This window comes from Cyprinus carpio, chromosome B24 (genome assembly GCF_018340385.1).
Source record: "Cyprinus carpio isolate SPL01 chromosome B24, ASM1834038v1, whole genome shotgun sequence".
NCBI classification, from domain to species: Eukaryota; Metazoa; Chordata; class Actinopteri; order Cypriniformes; family Cyprinidae; genus Cyprinus; species Cyprinus carpio.
In genome coordinates this window covers 20164666-20175311 of record NC_056620.1, presented here as the reverse complement: position 1 = coordinate 20175311, position 10646 = coordinate 20164666, and the positions used below count along the sequence as shown (strand labels likewise).

General features: G+C 32.7%; 1 protein-coding gene across 1 annotated transcript in view; it reads left to right on the top strand.

Moving 5' to 3' along the window:
• Window positions 1-178: 178 nt before the first annotated feature.
• Window positions 179-10646, top strand: part of spidr (scaffold protein involved in DNA repair) — a 50744-nt gene continuing 40276 nt past the window's right edge. Inside the window, exons 1-5 of the mRNA XM_042751976.1 lie at window positions 179-336; window positions 1867-2022; window positions 2097-2160; window positions 2400-2588; window positions 3527-3621. Of these exons, the coding sequence (XP_042607910.1) occupies window positions 328-336; window positions 1867-2022; window positions 2097-2160; window positions 2400-2588; window positions 3527-3621 (513 nt within the window). The 5' untranslated portion in view covers window positions 179-327. The remainder of the gene's footprint in view (window positions 337-1866; window positions 2023-2096; window positions 2161-2399; window positions 2589-3526; window positions 3622-10646) is intronic.

Below are 10646 nucleotides of genomic sequence, written 5' to 3'. Positions count from 1 at the left end.
TATCGTACTATGTTTTTATTTTTATTTTTATATAAATAGTTTTAAGAGGACAGTGCATGATTTTCTTTGACGAAAAGAGACGTTTTTATTTATAATACTATTAAAAAGAAACCATTTCATCCAGCTCGTGCTCAGAACGTCTCTGTCCTCCAGGGGTCAGTAGCGCGCGGCGTTTCGAACTAAAAGAGCGGGAAAGACGAACCGAAGAAGAAACTGCCCGTGCTGTGTTTCAGTGAACTACAGTACAACAATGTAAACAGTTGTTATTTAATTAGGAAACAATCCCTGTTTGAGGAAAAGAAAGTCGTAAAACATTTACTTAACATCATGGGCAAGGTAAGCGATCAATAAACACTGTTTCAGATGTTTGTGAGAAGCAGTTGTATGTTTTTATTGACAGTCAGTCTAGTCTAGACAGTGCAGTAGAAATGCAAATTGAGCAGAACTAGAAATATAAATCACATAATAAGCTAGGAAAAGAGAGCAATTAAAGAGACCAATACATGAATATGTACTTATCAGTCAAATATTTGGACACAGCTACTCTAATTTGACATTTTATTTTATCTATGAAATAACATTGTTGTAAATGTTAGTACAATAATTATGTAGTGACCATGACGTTAAGTAAATCAAATAAAAACCTATGTTTCTATTTGAGCTTTTTCAAAGTGGAGACTCTGTCTAGATTAACACAATTAAAATCAATTAATTACTATAAAATCTCTCTCTCTCTCTTTATATATATTAGTGTCAAATGATTAATCACGATTGTTTGACAGCACTTATATATAAAAAGTTTCTTCTGCTCATCAAGCCTGCAATATATATATATAGACCAAAAGTTTAGAAACATTACTATTTTTAATGTTTTTGAAAGAAGTTTCTTCTGCTCATCAAGCCTGCATTTATTTGAGAATCAAAAAATACAGAAAAAAATGTAATATTGTTATATATTATGACAATTTAAAATAATTGTTTTTAAATTTATTATACTTTAAAATTATCATTTATTTCTGTGATGATCTAAGCTGAATTTTAGGATCATTATCACATGCATCCTTTAGAAATCATTCTAATATGATGATTCATTATCAAATTGGGAAACAGTTCTGCTGCTTAATATTTTTTCAGAACATGTGATATTTTTTAGGATACTTTTGATGAATAAAAAGGTAAAAAAAAAAAAAAAAGAAGCTATGTTTTTTAAAGATATAAATATTTTGTAATAACAATATACACTACTGGTCAGTAATTTGGGGGTCAGTAATTTTTTTTTTTCTTTCTTTTTTTAAAATAAAATCAATACTTTTATTCAGCAAGGATGTGTTAAATTGATAAAAAGTGATAGTAAAGAAAATATATTGTTAGAATTATTATTATTTTTTTTAATAAATGCAGTTCTTTTTAACCTTTTATTCATCAAATATATTAGACAGCAGAACTGTTTCCAACACTCATAATAAATCAGAATATTAGAATGATTTCTAAATGAGAGACACTGAAGGTGGATGTTTACATGTGACACTGAAGGGCTGGAGTAATGACGCTGAAAATTCAGCTTTGCATCACAGGAATAAATTATTTTTTTTTAAAGTATATTCAAATAGAAAAACTATTATTTTTAAGTTGTAATAATATTTCACAATATTACTGTTTTTTTCCGTATTTTTGATCAAATAAATGCAGGCTTGATGAGCAGAAGAAACTTCTTTCAAAAACATTAAAAATAGTAATGTTTCCCAAACTTTTGTGTCTGTACTGTATATATATATATATATATATATATATATATATATATATATATATATACAAATATATATATATATATATATATTAATTTTAATATGTGTTTGTGTGTTTCAGCGGAAGAGAAACCTGGACATGAGGTGTGTGCTGTTCCCAGACGATGTGAAAGACACTTTCAAAAAGGCAGGAAAGGCATCTGGCAGAACATCCACACCTGCCACAAAGTCCTGGGAGAGATGTGGGGACAGTTTCCTGGACACCTCTGTCATTCAGGTGTGTTACAGCAGACGTATGTAATGCTGTCGGTCTGTTCGAGATGCACTGATCATCATGTGTTTGTGTTTTAGAAGCTGCAAACATCAGAAAAGAAGAGCAGAAATGCACATAAAGTGGCTCCGATGTCTGTTACTGGTAATACAACGGATTGATCAAGCCATAAATTGTGCAATTCATAGTAATGCTGTGTCACATGATGCGTCTTTAGTGTCCCATGATCCTTCAGAAATCATTCTGTGGGAACTATGATACGTTTGAAATTGTTTGCATATAGCATTGTTTGAAATAGAAATCCTTTATAAAATTATAAATGTCTTTGCTGTTACTTTTGATCAATTTAATGCATCGTTGCTGAACAGAAGTATTCGTTTAAGGCAATAGGGATGCCGGCACAGATGAACCAGTGCACATTGCCTGGAGCTCCAGCGAGGAGGAAGAATCAGACGGTGATAGTCATCCTCCTCCTCGCTTGAATGTCACACAGGCACCACAGCCGCCCAGAGCACACAAACAACATCCTGTCGACTCTTGCAGAAGTCTGCGGATGTTCAGCACTGGTGTAGGTAAGAGTAGAGACATTTTTTGGTAGTAATGCGAATGAATCTTTCAGGAGCTTAATTTGACCCATGATTTCAGGGCTTAACAGTATGGATTTCTCACTGGACTGGGGCGAATATTACAGCATTTTGGCCCAGTCAGTCTTACTTTTATATATATATATATATATATATATATATATATACATATATATATATATATATATATCTATTATATATATATATATATATATATATATATACTTTTTGCATAGTTTTGCTTTGCACAGTTTGAATTAGTAGTTGAATTTAGTTGTGAATTCTGGTAGTCAGCATTTTTATCAGGTTAAATGATCTAAGTTGCTAACAGATAAATTGCCACCATTTTCTAGCAAAGATGCTTATGGAATTTATGGCCGTCTTGGAGTTTCCTGTATAATTACTGAAAATCGCCTTATATAGTTACATTTGTGTGTGAAAAATGTGTGTGAAAATTATTTTAAATAAATGTGAAAATTATAAATCTAACAATACAACTGTAAAATTCTAAATGTGAATAAAAACATTAAATATTTTTTTTTTGGGGGGGGGGGTAATTCATTCTGTTTGGAATACACATCCTGATTTATAAAACATCCCAAAGGATAAATTATGCAGATGCTTATATGGCAGAATAATTTTGAATTAAACAGTTTAGCACCATTGTAGTAAATAATGTATCTTTTTGATTCCCTTATAACGATATTCCTCTTTGTTTCTCAGTTAAAGAGTATTAAAGTACGTTACTCAACAAGTGTAGTGTAATTATTACTTGACAAACGCAATCAGGAATGTGGAGTGATGTAAAAATACTCTTGTCCAATCAAAACATCTGTTCTGGCTGCAATGCTCGAAGTTCATAACTGTAGTTTAATATGCAGTGGCCTGTTATTTAATACTGATTACCTGCTGCTTTTGCCCTTTAGAGACAGATGACCTGCCCTCTATTGATTCAGACAGTGAGATAGAAGAGGAGAATTCAGCTTCAAAAGGACATACTGACTTTCTAAATCCAGCTGTGGTGAGTATGTTTTATCTTTACATTGACAGAGTAATTGTACATATATTAAAGTGCTTTCATATTAACTTTAAATATGTTTTAGGATGTGCAGAAAAAAATATTATTAAAATAGAAAACTTTGGATGAGGTGATCTATTGCACTGTTGCTCGGTAGGGGGCGCTATGATTCCTCAAACCACACTTCTTACCTTTCATCAGGGTTCTCAATGTCCCTGCTCCTTTTAGGATGGACCTTTGCCCTGAATATATATTTGCAACCTTTCTTGGTATTAGTTTATTAATATTCAACATTTTGTAAAGTACATGTCTCACTCAACTCATCTGAATAAAAGATCAAATGTGTCATATTATTTTCCATGTGACACATGAAATGACTTAAGTTTTAAATTGCATGAAGGTATAAAAGGTAAATAATGCCGGTCTAACTCAGATATGTTGTTATGCCAAATCAAAATGATGGTTTTCACCATTAGAAGTGACAGGACAGCACTATGCATCTTATAATTGTATATGAAATGCATATCACGTCTGAAAATCCAAGTGGAATACAAGTCTTTTCTAAGATGTCTTATACATGCTAAGTGAAATAAAGCAAAACAAAGTAACTAGATTTAGATTAGAAATATACCAATGCTTTATTGTACGCTCTGGTGTGAGAATATAAATTAGATGAGGCAGTGAAGGTTAATTGGGTAATTTAATAACTGTGGCTTAGCACCTGTAATAGTAGTAAAGTGGTTATAAGTTGAGTTGCAAACACAGTTCAGGTTCAGTCCTCGGTTATTTTGAAATGTGAATGGTGCAACTGCTTTTGTCCATACAATGAAAGTCAATGACATCCAAAACATCATTGGATCCCATTGACTTCAGTGTTAATTCACAAAAGCAGTTGCAGAATTCTTCAGAATGTCTTTTGTGTTCCCCAAAATGAAAGTCCTGCATTTTTGGAATGACATTGGAGTGATCAAATGATGACCTAATTTACATTTTGGAATGATCTGTTTAAAATATATCCTGATGTTTTATACCAGGAATGTTATTATAGACGTCTGTGTCATCAGCAATGACATCATGATCTGCTGATCTTTGACTATGATTATCATAATTCAGCATGATGCATCTTATCGTCATAATGGTACAATTCACAGTTACTGTCATAGATTGTAATTTTGTCCAGACTAAATAGTTCTTCAGATTCCTGGAAGGGCAGTGTCAGTTGCTAAAAAATTTAAAGGTTTTTCCTTGTAGTTTAGTCTGGTCATGTGGCGCAGATCCAGTTAATAATTTGAGAACACTTCAGAACTCAAGATACAGATTTCTTTGTCATTGGGGAGACATTTTTTTTTTTTTAAGATTCTTTAGAAATGGTTCTCTGAATCATTTTGGTGAAGGAAACTCTAGAAAAAAAATCTAGATCAGTGGTTCGCTGTGACTTAAATTGCAACCAAACTCAATACAACAACTGAATGCTGTACAGATTAGAAGTAAACAGAAACTTTATTAATTATTAATTAAATATAAATAAATATTAAATATTAAAATAAATAAATAGATACATTATTATAAATAATTACACCATAAATAATTACATAATATTCATCTCTGATAATTCAGCATACAGAACACATTGTGGTTAGTGCAAATTATGTTTATCTTTGTAAGTGATTTTTTTTTTTTTATATTCTTTCATTTTTGAGTGTTTTCTTTCACCTCTTAATTTTGTTCATGGTTTTTGAGAATGCGGCATGTCACTTGAACTATTCATGTTGACATCTATATAATTCGTGTGACAGATGAAATTGTGCCAAACTACCATAGAATTGGATTGAATATCTATGACGTGAACAATAGAAGATATGGGAAGAATTATGTGCGTTTAGTTTTGTTTCCCCCCTACTGATCAGAACCAGAACAGACCGGTTATTGGATAAAAAAAAGAGCATCTTTGAAACATAATTTTAGAATTTTCCCAAGGTGTCATGAAGTATTCTTCAACAGCTCTGTCTGAAATGTCTGTCAGCCTCAAACTCGTCCAGATCACATCTATGTTTAGCTCTTATTCCCATGCCTCCTTTTAAAAGTGTCTTTTAAATCAGCCCCGCTTCCTGGATTCATGATTGAAACCATTTGTTTAAAAAAAAAAAAAAAGTGGATTGTTTACTCGCCCGGATTTCGTAGGAAAAATGTTTTGTGTCCATTTACAGGAAGAGAGGAAAATGACAGACATGCGTCTAGACATTAATGACATGTTGCTTTATTTCTCAGTTAATTTCACATGCAGATCTACCTACCTATAATTAATTTCCTGTATATTTTCCTGCAGTTGCAAACCAAACTATAGCATCCTTGGTGATGACACACTTTTCTGTGTCCTGGCATCCCTCTCCATAACACAGCGGTTCCATCCTGTTCCCGCTGGTATGGGAATTGCCCCTATATGACGTGTCTAAATTAGATAAAAAAGTGAGAGTGAGATAGATTTGATAGAGCGAAAAGTTTGTGTACTCCTCCATTCATTTTGAGCCAGTGCAGGGTGAACACATTTTTGAGCTTGGGCCAGGAACATAGTGTACTGCGCAGAGAGAGAAAGACAGAGAGCACGCGTAGTGCACTGTTTGCTGGCAGGCTGCCCTACAGGGTCAAGTTGATTCAAATAAATGACTGTGTAGGCTGTTTGGCGGGCTGGAATGCCGTTCGTGTCTCCACATGATAAGGAGGTAGCCGATTTTTTTCCACAAGAAAACCAGTTTGTGACGATGCAACCACAAATGCTCACACACAAACATATCCCCCTCACGTTCCCTTTACGTCTGTCCTTTACGACCTGTCTTAAGGTCAATGAGTCATATATCATATATCATCGGGCCCGGGTCGTATCTTCAGGTCTATCTGTGGAATGTGTCTTCTGTCTTTCTTTTTCCATTGTTTGTTTGAGGGTGTGTGCTTTATCAGGGCTTGATGTCCATCGTCACATCTCAGACTGCCCTGTAGATTTTCCCATAATGCATTTGGAATTAATTCTTTAATTTACACAAAGGACTGTTGTAGGATCTGCATGCGACGTATAGATATCCCAGTGTTCAGTTCGGATATCAGTGCAATGTTCCTGTGGACTTCTTACAGAAAAGTTGTAATATTCCTGTTTATAAATTAGCTATAGGTAAAATAGGTAGGTTTCTTGAAGCATCTTGGAGACGTTGTTCTCCACAGTTCTTCTGGATTTAGTCTTTCTCAGTTTGTTTTGTTTCTTCATGTCTTTCTAGAAAGACTGGATGATGATAAGATCAGATCTCTGTGTGGATCACTCTCTGTTGTCAGACAAAAATCTCGCTGGATTATTACAATTAATGGCAAAATGAATGTTTGGAAATGTAAACTGATATTTCCTACTGACACACAAATAATAGAAACAACTAGGAATGTAATGATTCACTCAACTCACGATTCGATTCACGATTTTGATTTCACGATTCGATTCACAAGTTTTTTTTTTGTTTTTTTTTTAACGAAATGATATTTAAGACAAATTATGAATTAAATGTGTCTTTTTATTATCGCTTGGACAAAATGCTGTTCATTTCTTTGTGAAATTGAAATATAACTATAATAATATACTAATATAGCACTTGTATATTATTGCTTTTTTGTTGGTTTTGATTGCTTCTATTGTCCTCATTTGTAAGTCACTTTGGATAAAAGCGTCTGCTGAATGACAAAATTTAAATAGAATGTAAATAACAAAACTAAATTGAAATTTTAAAACAAGCCCCGAATCAAATAAATAAGTAATACAAACAAAATAAATCTCTTCATTTAAACAAAATAAAGCTTTGTCTGTCTTAACGGTCTCCTCTGTGTCTCTCCATATCACCGCATGCTGTGTATGCACTTCTGTGTCATCTGCGCCACAAGGATGCGATGTTTCTACGTGTATTTAGCTTCGATTTGAAATAAAACAGCGCATCCTTGTGACACAGAATAGAATACACAGCATTCGGTGATATTGAGAGACACAGAGGAGACTGTTGACAAAGGAATTATTGAATAAAGTCGTTATTTTTGTATTCTTCGCTTACAAAAAGTCTTCCCGTCGCTTCATATAACCCAGATTGCACGTCTGATGGCAGATGTACTATTCTAACGACGACTTTCATACCTTTTCTGGACCTTGACACTGTTATTTATTTGGCAGTCTATGGGACAGTCACTGGCCTCCCGGTTTTCATGCAAAATATCTTAAATTGTGTTCCGAAGACGAACAAAGCTTTTATGGGTTTGGAACGACATGGGGGTATGTGATTAATGACAAAATTTTCATTTTGGGGTGGAGTATCCCTTTAAGTGTTCGAAATTGAGATTTATACATCATCTGAAAGCTGAATAAATAAGCTTCCCATTGATGTATGGTTTATTAGGATCTGACCGAGATACAGCTATTTTAAAATCTGGAATCTGAGGGTGCAAAAAAAAATCTAAATACTGAGAAAATTGCCTTTGAAGTTGTCCAAGTGAATTCTTTTTATATCAAAGTTTTGATATATTTACGGTACATCTTCAAGGAACATGATCTTTACTTAATATCCTAATGATTTTTGGCATAAAAGAATAAATTTGTTTTTTTTGTCTATTGCTAAAAATATACCCCAGCGACTTAAAGCTGGTTTTGTGGTCCAGGGTCACATATAAGGGTTATATATTATTATATATTTATAAATACATCAACATCAAAACATTTGTATCTATTTATATCTATATTCTACACTTTTTAAGTTATATAAAATGTATAAAATGAAAAATAATTAGATAAAATGTAACTTGATTTTTTAAAAAGTTGGTTTAATTTAATGTAAGTCAAAACAACTTGTACAAGCTTTTTTTTTTTTTTTTTTTTTAAATAGTTAAAGATTTATTTTTACAGTGATAGATATACTGTATAGGGTTAGGGTTAACCCCATAAAGTGTTTTTTAAAGACCAGTTTCAGTACTTTTCTAGATGTTCTCTGTTTGTCTTTAAATGTAGGTCTGTGACATTTTATTTTTACGCCTATTTTATCTCCTATTTATTTGAAGAAACCCTTAACCCTAAGTATGAGCAATAATAATAACAGTGATTGTTGCCTTAGCAAACACCACTAACAAGTTCAACAATATGCAACTCACAAAGCCGGTGATTTTAGATTTAGTAACTAAAAGGCAAGTGTCGTACGTGGGAAGCATGGGTGGGAGTTGCATGTGGATTGAGAGTTCAGTAGAAGACTGATTCCAAGCCTTTTCCAGAGGACAGAGGTTGAAATGAATGCAGTGCTGGATAGGCAGATGCTCAGATAGTGTTTCCAAGGCCCTTTGGGAATTACGATCTGTGCAGGAGGATAGAATTAATGGGAGGTCATTGAGTTCTTGTTTTTTAGCTTGCCACCTTTGCTCTTCTCACTTATTTTCTTCTCTAGCATCCATGTGAAGCGTGAGTTTGAATGATGATCGTGTTGTACAAGGCACTGGTTCATAGATCTTAAGGTTTTTGGCTTTGCTTTGGTGGCCCTCAGCCATCTGTAAAGACTTTTTTAAGGTTCTGTTCATTTTTAAGGCTCAGCTTGAAACTGTCGACTTTCATATCCCAGAAAGACGTGAATAAGTTGAAAACAGGCTGCTGTTTTTTTGGAACACCTGTTTAGTCCGTAATTTCACTTTGACAGCATGGCGGCAGCCTGTCAGGAGGCGTCATTCAGGTCCCATAATTTGTGTAATTGTGGACTGGGAGTTTTGTGTGTGTCGTTAGCTTGAGAACTGAGTACCTGTGAGATTAATTGTTACATTTATTGGCCTCTAGGCAGAGGGGCAGTGAAGGTCAAATGCTTAGGGTGTTTTTCTTGAAAGTCTTTGTGCTGGAAGCATTCAATCCCAATATTTTTCAAGGTTTTTGACGTCATACAGTATTGAGATAAGTGATGCTCTGTGGGTTTATGAATGTGACTCTGAAATTTGACTTTGCACTTTTAATGTTCATTTTATAATCAAACTTTGAGACATTAAGGAAGCTCTTTATGAGGAAGACATTGAACTAGAGGCTGCAGATCTTCAGTTAGTATTTGACCTTGAGCCCTGATGGTGCAGGTTCGAATCTGACATGTATCGTATCCCTGTTTATCATACTATATTCCTTCTCTCTCTCTATCCAAATAATACATTTTTCTGTATCAGCTCTTCTGTCAATGAAAAGTTGCAAAAACCCCAAAAATAAAATAGAGCAAAATAGAATGTTAAAATGTCTTTTCATGCATGTGATGTTCCTCGTTTGTAAGTGCCAAAAGTTTATTGTTTTTATTGATATTTTGAACTTTATATGCATTTTTGACAATTTTATAATAATTCTGTTTAGCTTTTAATTTATTTTTATTTCTGTTTTAGTTTTAGTAATTTTAGTACTTAAATTTATTTTTATTTTAAAAAGTAAAAAAAAGATTACTTTTTTATTTAATATTTATATTTAATATGCTTTATTTGCAAATAAACAATAATAAAAATAAAAAATAAAACAATTAAATAGTCTTAAAATGTCCTTTCATTGCATGTGTTGTTCATCATTTGTAAGTGGCTTTGAATTAGTGTTAAGTAATATGTATATGCTATTATTTTTACTATATTATACTGTGAATTGATATTTTGAATTTTTATTTTAATTTTAGTTTAATTTTTATGTACTTTTTAATTTTTTTATAATTGTGTTAAACTTTCACCTTATTTTTATTTCAGTTTTAGTAATTTTAATACTTCAACTTAAAATTAAAGTTAGTTGCCAAGGCAACATTTTTGTTATTTAATTATAAGTTATTTAATTTTTTTATGTAATATTTATTATTTATAATCTTATTTCAACTTTATTTAGATTAACAGAAATTAATAATAGTTTTAATTAACAATAACAACACTTCTGTGGATAATAGCAAATCAAATAACAAGAGGTCGACCGATAGTGGATTTTACCGATACCGATAGCTAGCTTGGACCACACTGGCCAATACCGATAA